This window comes from Heptranchias perlo, unplaced genomic scaffold (genome assembly GCF_035084215.1).
Source record: "Heptranchias perlo isolate sHepPer1 unplaced genomic scaffold, sHepPer1.hap1 HAP1_SCAFFOLD_519, whole genome shotgun sequence".
Lineage (NCBI taxonomy): Eukaryota > Metazoa > Chordata > Chondrichthyes > Hexanchiformes > Hexanchidae > Heptranchias > Heptranchias perlo.
The window spans coordinates 19,433-34,776 of record NW_027139536.1 but is presented as its reverse complement, the minus strand read 5'-3'; the positions used below and the strand labels follow the sequence as shown (position 1 = coordinate 34,776).

The 15,344-nt window shown below is 50.0% G+C and overlaps 1 protein-coding gene across 1 annotated transcript in view; it reads left to right on the top strand.

Annotated features, from left to right (window-relative positions):
• The first annotated feature begins 3,837 nt into the window (after positions 1 to 3,837).
• LOC137314510 (netrin-G1-like) overlaps positions 3,838 to 15,344 on the top strand; it is a 28,785-nt gene continuing 17,278 nt past the window's right edge. Inside the window, exon 1 of the mRNA XM_067979823.1 lies at positions 3,838 to 4,122. Within this exon, the coding sequence (XP_067835924.1) occupies positions 3,880 to 4,122 (243 nt within the window). The 5' untranslated portion in view covers positions 3,838 to 3,879. The remainder of the gene's footprint in view (positions 4,123 to 15,344) is intronic.

Genomic DNA, 15,344 nt, shown 5'->3' with positions numbered 1-15,344 from the left:
CGGTGTACAGGGCTCTGTGTACAGTGTACGGGCTCTGTGTACGGTGTACAGGGCTCTGTGCGAGGTGTACGGGCTCTGTGCGCGGTGTACGGGCTCTGTGCGCGGTGTACGGGCTCTGTGCGCGGTGTACGGGCTCTGTGCGCGGTGTACGGGCTCTGTGCGCGGTGTACGGGCTCTGTGCGCGGTGTACGGGCTCTGTGCGCGGTGTACGGGCTCTGTGCGCGGTGTACGGGCTCTGTGCGCGGTGTACGGCCTCTGTGTACACTGTACGGGCTCTGTGTACGGTCCAGGGTGGGATATGCTGCTTCCTGCAATCTGACAATCTCCAACACCCACAAACTCTGATTCCCATTTCCCCCGGGCTGGAACAGGGCCCCCTGCCGGTCCGGCCCAGTCTCACACCCTGGACCACCCCCAGTTTTGGGGACAATTTCCTTTCACTGAGCGTCTCCCCCAACTCACTCCTTCCCACATTGTCTGACTTTATAAACGATTCGAGATGCAGAAGGAGCTTTCTTTATTTAATGGTTGATAAAGAAATAATCCTGAACACACAAACAATGGGATTGGATGAGCCTTAAATCAGCGTTGATGAAATGAGTTTTTGATGAGCGGCCGGTGCTGAACTTGTCCTGTTCCCCCCGCCGTGTGTTTAATGCTCCTGTCTGGGATCAGATTCACTTCTCACAACATTTCATTTCATTTCTAAATCACAGCAGAGTTTCCAGAGCGAGGGCATCAAACCAGCCCACATCCCCGAACCAGCCACTGGGCAAGATTCACACTCCCCTCAGCTCTGAGCTGCCAATAAATTCAACCCCAACTCGCCTGTTATCGAGGTGTAATTATTCCTATTGATCTGCAGCTTGTGAAGATAATGTGATCACTGAAACAAATCTCTCCTAAACTAGGCCCAATATATCAAAACCTCATCAAACTCTAGTGATGTCCGACTGTGAGACCCTCCAGCCCTCCCACCCTCCGAGATCTCCGCGTTCCTCCAACTCTGGCCTCTTGTCCATCCCCCACTCCCTTCACCCCTCCATTGGCGGCCGTGCCTTCAGCTGTCCAGGCCCTAAGCTCTGGAATTCCCTCCCTAAACCTCTCCCCCTCTCCCCCTCTCTCTCCTCCTTTAAGACCCTCCTTAAAACCCACCTCTTTGACCAAGCTTTTGATCACCTGTCCGAATACCTCCTGATGTGACTCAGTGTCAAATTTTATTTGATAATCGCTCCTGTGAAGTTCCTTGGGACGTTTTACTACGTTAAAGGTGCTATATAAATGCAAGTTGTTGTTGGGGTTACATAAGAACATAACACAACAAATAGGAGCAGGAGTAGGCCATTCGGCCCCTCGAGCCTGCTCCACCATTCAATCACATCATGGCTGATCTTCGACCTCAACTCCACTTTCCCGCCTGATCCCCATATCCCTTGATTCCCTCAGTGTCCAAAAATCTATCGATCTCAGTCTTGAATATTCTCAACGACTGAGCATCCACAGCCCTCTGGGGGAGAGAATTCTAAAGATTCACAAACCCTACGAGCAGGTGGTGTGACGTAGGAGCCAGAAGATGAGTGTGGATTGTGAGGATCGAGCTGAAGGGGAACAGCATTCCGGGGGAGGAAGGGTGACGTTCGGAGACTATTTCTGCTCACAGTGGAGCAGCTTATAAAAGGCCGTAGTATTTATTATAGAAAATGGGTTATAAATATCCCAGTTACAAGTCTGTATATCAGTCAGAGTCCAGAGTAACACATTGTGTCGTAAAATGGTCCACGGGAGGGACATCAAACCCAGAGTTTGTGAGTTTTTATTGGGGCCACTTTTAAAAAGAGAATGAGAATAATTTCACTTTTCCCGTGTGAGGAGCTGCTGAGATTGAGGTGAGATGATGGAGGGAGGGGAATATTTTTGCTTTTGCAGCTCCTCCTCACCTCTCCCGAAGGTGCTGACTCAAGTCCCACTCCAGAGACTCGAGCACTGAATCCAGGCCGACACTCCCGGTGCAGTACTGAGGGAGTGCTGGACTGTCGGAGGGTCAGTACTGATGGAGTGCTGGACTGTCGGAGGGTCAGTACTGAGGGAGTGCTGCACTGTCGGAGGGTCAGCACTGAGGGAGTGCTGCACTGTCGGAGGGTCAGTACTGAGGGAGCGCTGCACTGTCGGAGGGTCAGTACTGAGGGAGTGCTGCACTGTCGGAGGGTCAGTACTGAGGGAGTGCTGCACTGTCGGAGGGTCAGTACTGAGGGAGTGCTGCACTGTCGGAGGGTCAGTACTGAGGGAGTGCTGCATTGTCGGAGGGTCAGTACTGAGGGAGAGCTGCACTGTCGGAGGGTCAGTCCTGAGGGAGTGGTGCATTGTCAGAGGGTCAGTACTGAGGGAGTGCTGCACTGTCGGAGGGCCAGTACTGAGGGAGTGCTGCACTGTCGGAGGTGCCGTTTTTCGGCTGAGATGTTAAACTGAGACCCCGTCTGCCCTCTCAGGTTGATGTCGATGATTCCATAGCACTATTTCAAAGAAGAGCAGGGGAGTTCTCCCTGGTGTCCTGGCCAATATTTATCCCTCAACCAACATTGTGAAAAAACAGATTATCTGGTCATTTATCTCATTACTGTTTGTGGGATCTTGCTGTGCACAAATTGGCTGCCTACATTACAACAGTGACTACACTTCAATAAAGTATTTCATTGGCTGTAAACAATTTGGGACGTCCTGAGGATGTGAAAGTCCCAAAGCTGCTCAAACAAAGTCCTGCACAGAGAGAGCCAATAGAAAGTGTTTGAGTGGGAACCTCGATTCCTTGTCATTGAATTGAAGGGCTGGAGACTCTCACATTTTAAAATTAAACAAAGCTGTTTCACTTTAATCCTCACTCCAGCCAATAGGTGACCCGGCTCCGTCACACTCACTGGTTCTCAGTGTCTGCAGTTATTGGTTTATATTAAAACTAATAAAAGGCGGTAACCATTGATTCTGGGCAGTGTGGTCCTGATGATCAGGGATCCAGAGTCTAGATCTGGTGTTGTCTGAAAGGATCTTTTGATTGTCTGTAATTTCTGAATGTTGCAGTAAATCAGTGCGTTTATAATCAGATAATGAATAATATCCTTAATCCCTCAAACTCCAGTGTGTTCTATTTAATCAGTGAGCTTTTCAATAGTGGCCGAGATTTAACGGGAAAATCCCATCACAAGATTTATTTTTATCTCGATCAGAATCCTGGGAGTTGAGTTGAAATCTTCATCTCATCGAAATCGAGATAAAGTCTCAAATCCAGGCACTCGGATTGGATTAGTCAGAGTGCGGGGATTGGCTGTTAATGGGCAGTGTGAGTCTGAGGATTGGGCTCGAAGGTCAGGAGCAGAACCTGGTCCAAAATCCATTGATTTTATTTCTCTCCCAACAGGGAGCTGATGTCAGAAGGAGGAGATGATCAATGGGAGAGAGAGTCTTGTCAGGACACAGTCATCTCATTGGGTCCCAGTACTGACTGATCAGTGAATAAGGACAACTGTCTGACACAGAGAACAGCTGGGGGGAAAACAGCTGGAATCCTAACACCTGAAATATCTGCAAACACCGCTGTGGAAAAACAGCTGGCATCCCAACACCTGGAATATCTGCAAACACCGCTGTGGAAAAACAGCTGGAATCCTAACACCTGACACGTTCGCAAACACAGCTGGGAAAAACAGCTGGAACCCCAACACCTGGAATATCTGCAAACACCGCTGGGGAAAAACATCTGGAATCAGTGTCCAGTCAAAGTCGGATCGTCACAGAACGTTCACACCAGACCTCAGAGTGGAGACCCCCTGAATCACCCCCAGACAGACCGAGATCACCCCCTCTCTGAGTGGGGGTCCAGTCGGAACGATGCGTCTGTCCGGTTTGTTGCCCCTTCAGGCCCTTTGGACAGCCCTGTCTGTCTCCACACAGCACTTCCCGTCCTGGGGTCACTACGACCTGTGTAAGACTCAGATTCACTGGGACCAGGGGAGGAGTTGGGATTACATGGCCTGCCAGCCCGAGGCGGAGCTGGTCAGCAGGTTCCTGAGGGTGAGGTTGGATCCCCCCAACAGTACGTGTGGAGAGACCCCGGAGATGTACTGCACGCTGGTGAGTAGAAGCCTTTCACACCCAGTCTCTGTTGTGTGTCATGCTGGGAATGGACGGTCACTGAATGGCCTTTATCAAAGTGAGTCATTACATCGAATTACAGAGAATGTACAGCACAGAAACAGGCCATTCGGCCCAACTGGTCTATACTGGTGTTTATGCTCCACACGAGCCTCCTCCCACCCGGAGTATTGCACTGTCGGAGGGTCAGTACTGAGGGAGCGCTGCACTGTCGGAGGGTCAGTACTGAGGGAGTGATGCACTGTCGGAGGGTCAGTACTGAGGGAGTGCTGCACTGTCGGAGGGTCAGTACTGAGGGAGTGCTGCACTGTCGGAGGGTCAGTACTGAGGGAGTGCTGCACTGTCGGAGGGTCAGTACTGAGGGAGCGCTGCACTGTCGGAGGTGCCGTCTTTTGGATGAGACGTTAAACCCAGATCCCATCTGCCCTCTCGGGTGGACGTGAACGATCCCAGAGTTACTATTTCGAGGAAGAGTCGGGGAGTTCTCCCCGGTGTCCTGGCCAATATTTATCCCTCAACCAACATCAAAAACAGATGATCTGGTCAAAAAAAGTCCTTCATTGGCTGTGAAGAAAGAAACAAAGATCTTCCATTTCTATAGCGCCTTTCACATCCTCAGGACGTCCCAAATCGCTTTACAGCCAATGAGGTACATTTTGAAGTTTAGTCACTGTTGTCATGTTGGAAATGCAGCAGCCAATTTGTGCACAGCAAGATCCCACAAACAGCAATGTGAGAAATGACCCGATAATCTGTTTTAATGATGTTGGTTGAGGATAAATATTAATTTCCTGCCGCCATATTGGGACCTTAGTTGGCCGGTTTACGCCTGAGAAACGGAGCCTTGTTGTTCGGCCGGTATCTCGTAGTTTGTATATTTTTTATTCTGTAACTGTGTTTTTTACTCGTGTCCTCTCTCCTTCTCTCCCAATCTGTTCCCTCTCCTGAACTTCTGTTCTCTGATTCTGTTCTCTGATTCAGTATTCAATGTGAGTGGGTGAGTGAGACGGAAAGACTGCAGGGTGAGAATGGATTCAGACTCTGGCTGTAGTGTTGGTGCAAAGACAGAAATTCCTGCACAGATGCTGCAGATTTTAAAATTCTCATCCTCGTGTTCAAATCCCTCCATGGCCTCTCCCCTCCCTATCTCTGTAACCTCGTCAACCCTACAACCCTCCGAGATCTCTGTAACCTCGTCAACCCTACAACCCTCCGAGATCTCTGTAACCTCATCAACCCTACAACCCTCCGAGATCTCTGTAACCTCGTCAACCCTACAACCCTCCGAGATCTCTGTAACCTCCCCCAACCCTACAACCCTCCGAGATCTCTGTAACCTCCCCCAACCCGACAACCCTCCGAGATCTCTGTAACCTCGTCAACCCTACAACCCTCCGAGATCTCTGTAACCTCCTCCAACCCTACAACCCTCCGAGATCTCTGTAACCTCCCCCAACCCTACAACCCTCCGAGATCTCTGTAACCTCGTCAACCCTACAACCCTCCGAGATCTCTGTAACCTCGTCAACCCTACAACCCTCCGAGATCTCTGTAACCTCCCCCAACCCTACAACCCTCCGAGATCTCTGTAACCTCGTCAACCCTACAACCCTCCGAGATCTCTGTAACCTCCCCCAACCCTACAACCCTCCGAGATCTCTGTAACCTCGTCAACCCTACAACTCTCCGAGATCTCTGCGCTCCTCCAATTCTGGCCTTTTGCCCATCCCCAATTTTCTTCACTCCCCCATTGGCGGCCGTGCCTTCAGCTGCCTGGGCCCTGAGCTCTGGAATTCCCTCCCTCGACCTCTCCGTCTCTCCACCTCTCTCTCCTCCTTTAAGATGCTCCTCAAAACTTACCTCTTTGACCAAGCTTTTGGTCACCTGTCCGAATATCTCCTTCTATGACATGGGTGTCAATTTTTGTTTGATAATCGCTCCTGTGAAGGGCTTTGGGAAGTTTTACTCCATTAAAGGCGCTATATAAATGCAGGTTGTTATTGTGGTGATATAATGTTTGGATCCAGTGGTGTCGAGGTTCTGTTACAGGACGAGGAATCAGAGAATGTAACTTCAAATCCCACCCGGACAGTTTGAGAATTTGAGTTCAGTTTAAAAAATCTGGAAATAAAAATCTGGTCTCAGTAAAAGTGACCATGAAACTGTCGGATTGTCGTAAAAACCCAACTGGTTCATTAATGTCCTTGAGGGAAGGAAACCTGCCGTCCTTACCCGGTCTGGGCCTATATGTGACTCCAGTCTGAGGGCCGAGAGGCCCTTTAATATCGGGGCCCAGGTTTTTAAATCTCTGCATTTTTTTGATCTTTTCCTGTGAGCTGTAAAATCAGACTGAACAAAGAGCCAATGATGGACGTGTTTCTCTAAAGTGTGGGAGCTCAGGTTCGAGTTCAGAGAATGGGCTATATTTATATAAAAGGCCGCGGTTTCACCCAGTCTGACTCACATTCTGGGCTCCACTTCCCGCAATATCACTAATTTTACCCAAGTCTCTCGACAGCAGAATGAAGGGGTTACGATCAATATTTCAGCATCTCCAGGACATGATGTTCAATGTCAGCTGACCAACTGAATCCATGGCCTTGTTACTGATTATATCGCTCACCTTCTCTCCCCGGAAAGTCTGTTAATAATTGATGTAAAGTTGCTTCTCCAGAGAACAAAACATGGTTGAGGTTTGATTGAAATACTGAGGGGACAGTGTGAGGAGAGGGGAGGGGAGCATTGGTGAGTGAAGCAAACACTGTCGGGAACATCGGAACAGCAGGAGGCCATTCAGCCCCTCGAGCCTGTTCCGCCATTCAATTAGATCATGGCTGATCTGTACCTTAACCCCATTTACCCGCCTTTGCTCCGTATCCCTCGATACCCTCACCCAACAAAAATCTATCGATCTCAGTCTTGAAAGCTCCAGTTGACCCCCAGCATCCACAGCCTTTTGGGGGAGAGAGTTCCAGATTTCCACTCCCCTTTGTGTGAAGAAATGCTTCCTGACATCACCCCTGAACGGCCGAGCTCTAATTTTAAGATTATTCCCCCTTGTTCTGGACTCTCCCACCAGAGGAAATAGTTTCTCTCCATCTACCCTATCGATTCCCTTTATCATTTTAAACACCTCGATCAGATCTCCCCTCAATCTTCTAAACTCGAGGGAATACAATCCTGGTTTATGCAACCTGTCCTCATAATTTGACCCATTAAGCCCCGAGTGTGCGCTGTCAGTGTGCCCATGTTTCAGTCCGAGCAGTCCGAGCCCGCATGCAGCAAGACCTGGACAACATCCAGGCTTGGGCTCATAAGTGGCAAGTAACATTCGCACCGGACAAGTGCCAGGCAATGACCATCTCCAACAAGAGAGAGTCTAACCACCTCCCCTTGACATTCAATGGCATTACCATCGCCGAATCCCCCACCATCAACATCCTGGGGGTCACCATTGACTAGAAACTTAACTGGACCAGCCGTATAAATACTGTGGCTACAAGAGCAGGTCAGAGGCTGCGTATTCTGCGGCGAGTGACTCACCTCCTGACTCCCCAAAGCCTTTCCACCATCTACAAAGCACAAGTCAGGAGTGTGATGGAATACTCTCCACTTGCCTGGATGAGTGCAGCTCCAACAACACTCAAGAAGCTCGACACCATCCAGGACAAAGCAGCCCGCTTGATTGGCACACCATCCACCACCCTAAACATTCACTCCCTTCACCACCGGCGCACTGTGGCTGCAGTGTGTACAGGATGCACTGCAGCAACTCGCCAAGGCTTCTTCGACAGCACCTCCCAGACCCGCAACCTCTACCACCTAGAGGGACAAGAGCAGCAGGCACATGGGAACAACACCTCCTGCACGTTCCCCTCCAAGTCACACACCATCCTGACTTGGAAATATATCGCCGTTCCTTCATCGTCGCTGGGTCAAAATCCTGGAACTCCCTTCCTAACGGCACTGTGGGAGAACCGTCACCACACAGACTGCAGCGGTTCAAGAAGGCGGCTCACCACCACCTTCTCGAGGGCAAATAGGGATGGGCAATAAATGCTGGCCTTGCCAGCGATGCCCACATCCCATGAACGAATAAAATAAAAGATCAGCTTGAGTATATTATTTGGAGACCTTCCCTGAACCATTGATATCTGACCCTCCCGGACCCCGCATCAGAGCCCCCCCGCAACTGAACCCCACCAGACCCACTCCAAACCCACCCCCCCGATCTCCCACCAGACTCCCAACACCCCCCACCAGAACCTCCCCCCGAACCCCACCAGACCCACCCCAAACCCCCCCGATCTCCCACCAGACTCCCAACAACCCCACCAGAACCTCACACCGAACCCCACCAGACCCACCCCAAACCCCCCATCCGCCCACCAGACCCCCAACACCCCCCACCCCAACCCCACCAGACCCACCCTGACTCACCCCCGACCCCCTCCCCCAGACCACTGCAGCACTTCGCCCTTCCCCAGAACTCCCTGCCCCCGGAAAGGGTTTTGATAGAGTAAATAAGGAGAAACTGTTTCCAGTGGCAGGAGGGTCGGGAACCAGAGGACACAGATTTAAGGTAATTCGTGAAAAATCCAGAGCAGAAATTAGGAGAATTTTTTTAATGCAGTGAGTTGTTCTGATCTGGAATGCGCTGCCTGAAAGGGCGGTGGAAGCAGATTCAATAATAACTTTCAAAAGGGAATTGGATAAATACTTGAAAAGGAGAAATTTTCAGGGCTGTGGGGAAAGAGCGGGGAAGTGGGACTAATTGGATCGCTCTTTCAAAGAGCCGGCACAGGCTCGATGGACCGAATGGCCTCCTTCTGTGCTGTAATATTCTATGATTCTATGGACTGAGGGACACACTGTGGGGCCTGTTGTTAGACTCACTCCCCCAGTTATATTGTTCACTCCCCCTGGACTGAGGGACACACTGTGGGGCCTGTTGTTAGACTCACTCCCCCAGTTATATTGTTCACTCCCCCTGGACTGAGGGACACACTGTGGGGCCTGTTGTTAGACTCACTCCCCCAGTTATATTGTTCACTCCCCCTGGACTGAGGGACACACTGTGGGCCCTGTTGTTAGACTCACTCCCCCAGTTATATTGTTCACTCCCCCTGGACTGAGGGACACACTGTGGGGCCTGTTGTTAGACTCACTCCCCCAGTTATATTGTTCACTCCCCCTGGACTGAGGGACACACTGTGGGGCCTGTTGTTAGACTCACTCCCCCAGTTATATTGTTCACTCCCCCTGGACTGAGGGACACACTGTGGGGCCTGTTGTTAGACTCACTCCCCCAGTTATATTGTTCACTCCCCCTGGACTGAGGGACACACTGTGGGGCCTGTTGTTAGACTCACTCCCCCAGTTATATTGTTCACTCCCCCTGGACTGAGGGACACACTGTGGGGCCTGTTGTTAGACTCACTCCCCCAGTTATATTGTTCACTCCCCCTGGACTGAGGGACACACTGTGGGGCCTGTTGTTAGACTCACTCCCCCAGTTATATTGTTCACTCCCCCTGGACTGAGGGACACACTGTGGGGCCTGTTGTTAGACTCACTCCCCCAGTTATATTGTTCACTCCCCCTGGACTGAGGGACACACTGTGGGGCCTGTTGTTAGACTCACTCCCCCAGTTATATTGTTCACTCCCCCTGGACTGAGGGACACACTGTGGGCCCTGTTGTTAGACTCACTCCCCCAGTTATATTGTTCACTCCCCCTGGACTGAGGGACACACTGTGGGCCCTGTTGTTAGACTCACTCCCCCAGTTATATTTTTCCCTCCCTCTCACAACCTTCTCTAAACAGACAGCTTTTCCCAACAGAAACCCTGACTGTTGTGTCGAAGGCTCAGTCCAGGCAGGAGTTGGAAGGTCGAGTTATCTCCCTGTCACCCTGTCCCTGTCTCTCCTCCCCTTCAATACACGTCCAGCTCACTCACTCACACAGAAAGGAGATGAGAAGCAGTCGGTCACTAACACTGTTTAACAAAGGAGATGGGAGATCGGAGGAGGGACTGATTCAATCTCACAACACTTCCCAACAAAAAGCAGAAACTCAATCCCATTAATTCACAAACTGAATGTTTGAGTCAAAATGAAATGGGATGAATTAAATCCACTTTCCATTTCAGTGGATTGTGTTTAAAATGTGAATGAGATGAGCTTCCTCTTTAAACCGGGCCAGGTTTCCACTTTAAAGGAGTGATGATCCTTTGTTGCTGGGTTTATTCCCCTGTGGGTCAGCATTGAGGAGTGGGGCTGTGGACAGAAGCAGGACTACCTGCCGTTTGCTTGTTAATACACGGCCCGTTCTCTGCCCGTTCACCCTTCGACCTCCCGCTGACCTCGTGCCCAGAGTCCACCTTCAGTTCGATTTGGTTCGCGGGTCGATAAACGTGTGTGAAAAGGAGACGGGATAATGTCTGGGCTCACCCTTTCCCTCCTGCATTTTCAGGGTTTCTTTCCACTGACAACAACAACAACCTGCATTTATATAGCGCCTTTAACGTAGTAAAACATCCCAAGGTGCTTCACAGGAGTGAAAATCAGACAAAAATTGACACCGAGCCAAAGAAGGAGATATTAGCACAGGAGACCAAAAGCTTGGTCAAAGACGTTGGTTTTAAGGAGGTCTTAAAGGAGGAGAGAGGGGGGGAGAGGTTTAGGGGGGGAATTCCAGAGCTCAGGGTCTAGACAGCTGAAGGCACGGCCGCCAATGGTGGGGTGAAGGAATTGCGGGATGGACAAGAGGCCAGAATTGGAGGAGTGCAGAGATCTCGGAGGGTGTAGGGCTGGAGGGGGTTACAGAGATAGGGAGGGTTGTAGGGCTGGAGGAGGTTACAGAGATAGGGAGGGGTGTAGGGCTGGAGGGGGTGACAGAGATAGGGAGGGGTGTAGGGCTGGAGGGGGTTACAGAGATAGGGAGGGTTGTAGGGCTGGAGGAGGTTACAGAGATAGGGAGGGGTGTTGGGCTGGAGGGGGTTACAGAGATAGGGAGGGGTGTAGGGCTGGAGGAGGTCACAGAGATAGGGAGGGGTGTAGGGGGGGAGGGGGTTACAGAGATAGGGAGGGGTGTAGGGCTGGAGGGGGTTACAGAGATAGGGAGGGGTTTGGGGCTGGAGGAGGTTACAGAGATGGGGAGGGGAGAGGCCATGGGAGGGATTTGAACAAGAGGAAGAGAATTTTAAAATCAGAATTAAAATCACTGATGATTGAAATCTGAATGTGGGAAGCTTTGCCACAAGTGCTGATCGATACTGAATCATTTATAGTATTGAAAAGGTCACTGGGTAAATACTGAGAGAGGAATTAAAAAGTGTCCGAGAGCAGGAAAACAGGACCATCGGAAACCAGCCCCAATTGGGGCCAAAATTCAGCCCCGGCAAAACGGGCCAAACACTCGCCTCCTGAGTTAAAATCTCCGTCTCCAATAGAATGGGACCGGGGATGAGGGAATTCAGGTGTGGAGAGACTGGAGAAGCTGGGATTGTTCTCCTCAGAGCAGAGAAGGTTAAGGGGAGATTCAATATTATGAGGGGTTTTGATGGAGTGAATAAGGAGAAACTGTTTCCAGTGGTGGGAGGGTCGGTAACCAGAGGACACAGATTGAAGGGAATTGGCAAAAAAGCCAGGAGGGAGATGAGAATTTTTTTAGACAGCAAGTTGTTCTGATCTGGAATGCGCTGCCTGAAAGGGCGGTGGAAGCAGATTCAATAATAACTTTCGAAGGAGAATTGGATAAATACTTGAAAAGGAAACAATTGCAGGGCTGTGAAAGAAAGGAAGACAGAGAGACTTGTGTTTCTATCACACCTTTCAGGACCTCAGGATGTCCCAAAGCTTCACAGCAAATTAAATACTTTTTTGAAGTGTAGTCACTGTTGTAATGTAGGAAATGCGGCAGCCAATTTGCGCACAGCAAGATCCCACAAACAGCAATGAGATAAATGACCAGATAATCTGTTTTAGGTCTTGGTTGAGGATAAATATTGACCGGGGAGAACGCCTCTGCTTTTCTTCGAATAGTGAAATGGGATCTTTTACGTCCACCTGAGAGGGCAGGCAGGGCCTCGGTTTAATGTCTCATCCAAAAGACGGCACCTCCGACAGTGCAGCATTCCCTCAGTACTGCCCTGGGGATGTCGGCCTAGATTATGGAGCTCAAGTCTCTGGAGTAGGTCTTGAACCCACGACTGTCTGACTCAGAGGCGAGAGTGCTGCCCACTGCGCCAGTATAACCCCGTGCTGTGACCCCCAATATTCTGATTGTTTGTTTAACAGCCTGGGAACATTGTGCTGATGGTTTCAGTGACCTGTCCACTCAGACCCCGAGATCTCTCTCCTGCTCCAACACCTCAAGTACATTCCCATTTAGCACACAATCCACATCAACCTTCCCTCTGCCCAATCTCATGACCTTACATTTCTCTGTATTAAACTGGATTTGCCATTTCTCCGCCCATTGATCGAACTTGTCAAGATCCTTTTGAATTTGTTCCCATTGATATTCATCATTTTCCACTGCTCCCAAGTTGGTATCGTCTGAAAATTTGGACACAATTCCTTCCTCTAAATCATTTATAAAAATTATAAACAGCGGCCCCGACACTGAACCTTGTGACACTCCCCTGGTAACTGTTGGCCAATCAGAGACCTGCCCATCCCCCAATACTCATTATCTTCCAATCATATCCCAATCCAGTTTAATCCATTCCCATCTGTCCCGTGGGCTTGGACCTTATGTTGTTGCCTATTATTTGGGACATTGTTAAATGTCTTCCTGAATCCTGGGGAGACAACATCCACCGTCTCCCCCGATCTACTCGGTCCGTCATCTCCTCAAAGAAATCCAATCAATAAGCCAAGCACCACCTCCCATTGTCTCGAATTAGCTCATGTCTCACAAGATGACCCTTATATTCTCCCTCCCAATACTTTCAAACACTTTCCCAACACTGGAAGTAAAGCTTGTGGGTCTGTGATTTGATGGTTCATCCCTCGTCCCTTTCTGGGACTCACATTTGGGATTTTCTTTTTTTAAATTTATTCGTTCATGGGATGTGGGCGTCACTGGCGAGGCCGGCATTTATTGCCCATCCCTAATTGCCCTTGAGAAGGTGGTGGTGAGCCACCTTCTTGAACCGCTGCAGTCCGTGTGGTGAAGGTTCTCCCACAGTGCTGTTAAGAAGGGAGTTCCAGGATTTTGACCCAGCGACGATGAAGGAACGGCGATATATTTCCAAGTCGGGATGGTATGTGACTTGGAGGGGAACATGCAGGTGGTGTTGTTCCCATGTGCCTGCTGCTCTTGTCCTTCAAGGTGGTAGAGGTCGCGGATTTGGGAGGTGCTGTCGAAGAAGCCTTGGCGAGTTGCTGCAGTGCATCCTGTGGATGGTACACACTGCAGCCACAGTGCGCCGGTGGTGAAGGGAGTGAATGTTGAGGGTGGTGGATGGGGTGCCAATCAAGCGGGCTGCTTTGTCCTGGATGGTGTCGAGCTTCTTGAGTGTTGTTGGAGCTGCACTCATTCAGGCAAGTGGAGAGTATTCCATCACACTCCTGACTTGTGCCTTGTAGATGGTGGAAAGGCTTTGGGGAGGTCAGGAGGTGAGTCACTCGCTGCAGAATACCAAGCCTCTGACCTGCTCTTGTAGCCACAGTATTTACATGGCTGGTCCAGATAAGTTTCTGGTCAATGGTGACCCCCAGGATGTTGATGGTGGGGGATACTGCGATTGTAATGCCGTTGAATGTCAAGTGGAGGGTGGTTAGACTCTCTCTTGTTGGAGATGGTCATTGCCTGGCACTTGTCTGGCGCGAATGTTACTTGCCACTTATCAGCCCAAGCCTGGATGTTGTCCAGGTCTTGCTGCATGCGGGCTCGGACTGCTTCATTATCTGAGGGGTTGCGAATGGAACTGAACACTGTGCAATCAACAGCGAACATACCCATTTCTGACCTTATGATGGAGGGAAGGTCATTGATTAAGCAGCTGAAGATGGTTGAGCCTAGGACACTTCCCTGAGGAACTCCTGCAGCAACGACCTGGGGCTGAGAAGATTGGCCTCCAACAACCACTTCCATCTTCTTTTGTGCTAGCTATGACTCCAGCCACTGGAGAGTTTTCCCCCTGATTCCCATTGACTTCAATTTTACTCGGGCTCCTTGGTGCCACACTCGGTCAAATGCTGCCTTGATGTCAAGGGCAGTCACTCTCATCTCACCTCTGGAATTCAGCTCTTTTGTCCATATCTGATCCTCTGGGATTTGGTCCGAGTCTCGTCAACTCTGAAAAATATCCACAAGACTCTCAATCGTTTGTGTCGATTCCTTCAGACCCCTGGGATGAAACGTATCAGATCCAGGAGCCTCATCTCCCTTGAGCTTCAACAACCTCCCCAACATGTCCTCTCCACATTTCCCCATCTACATTCACCTTTAAACTGGACCCCAATTCTGACCTTTCTCCCCCCATTTCTTTTGTAAACATTGTTAAAAAACGAACGGTTAGAAGCTTCAGCAATTTCTCTATTTCCGGACGTGACCTCCCCATCGTCACAGTTTGTGACTGTGTGTAAATTTCAGGCTCCCGGTCAATGACTGACTTTATTGTGATTGGATTGTTTTGTTTCTGTAACCGTGCGGAGTCTGCTGTGTGACGGAGTCACGCCAGATGGGAGAAGAATGTAGTATTTCTGTTTGTCTGGGATTGGTTTGATGGCCGTCCATAGGAATTACTGGAGGGGAAAAGACCGAGGTCGATCTCGTTCACCTTCTACCATCCTGGTAATCACATGATCCAATGGTAATGGAGTTATTGACCAATCACAGCAATCAATCTCTATCAATGAGTCTCCAACAGACCCAGACATGAGGTGAGGAAAACCCCCAGTGGGGGAGAGCTTTGGGAACCACAGGTCCAAAGTCCCCTGTTCCTCCCGAGCCTGTTACACTCAGCACACGTCATGTCTCAAATTACTCAGATACTGGATCACAAAATATTATTTCTGAATGAAATCGATGTAATTTGTATTTGAGTGAATCAATACTAACTGTTCCCACCGTCTCCCTGGGGAACCTGTTCCATAGATTGACGACTCACTCACTGAAATATTGTTCCCACAGATGAGTTTTGAATTGACCCCCTTCGAGCGCAGGCCATGTCCTCGGGTTCTACTGT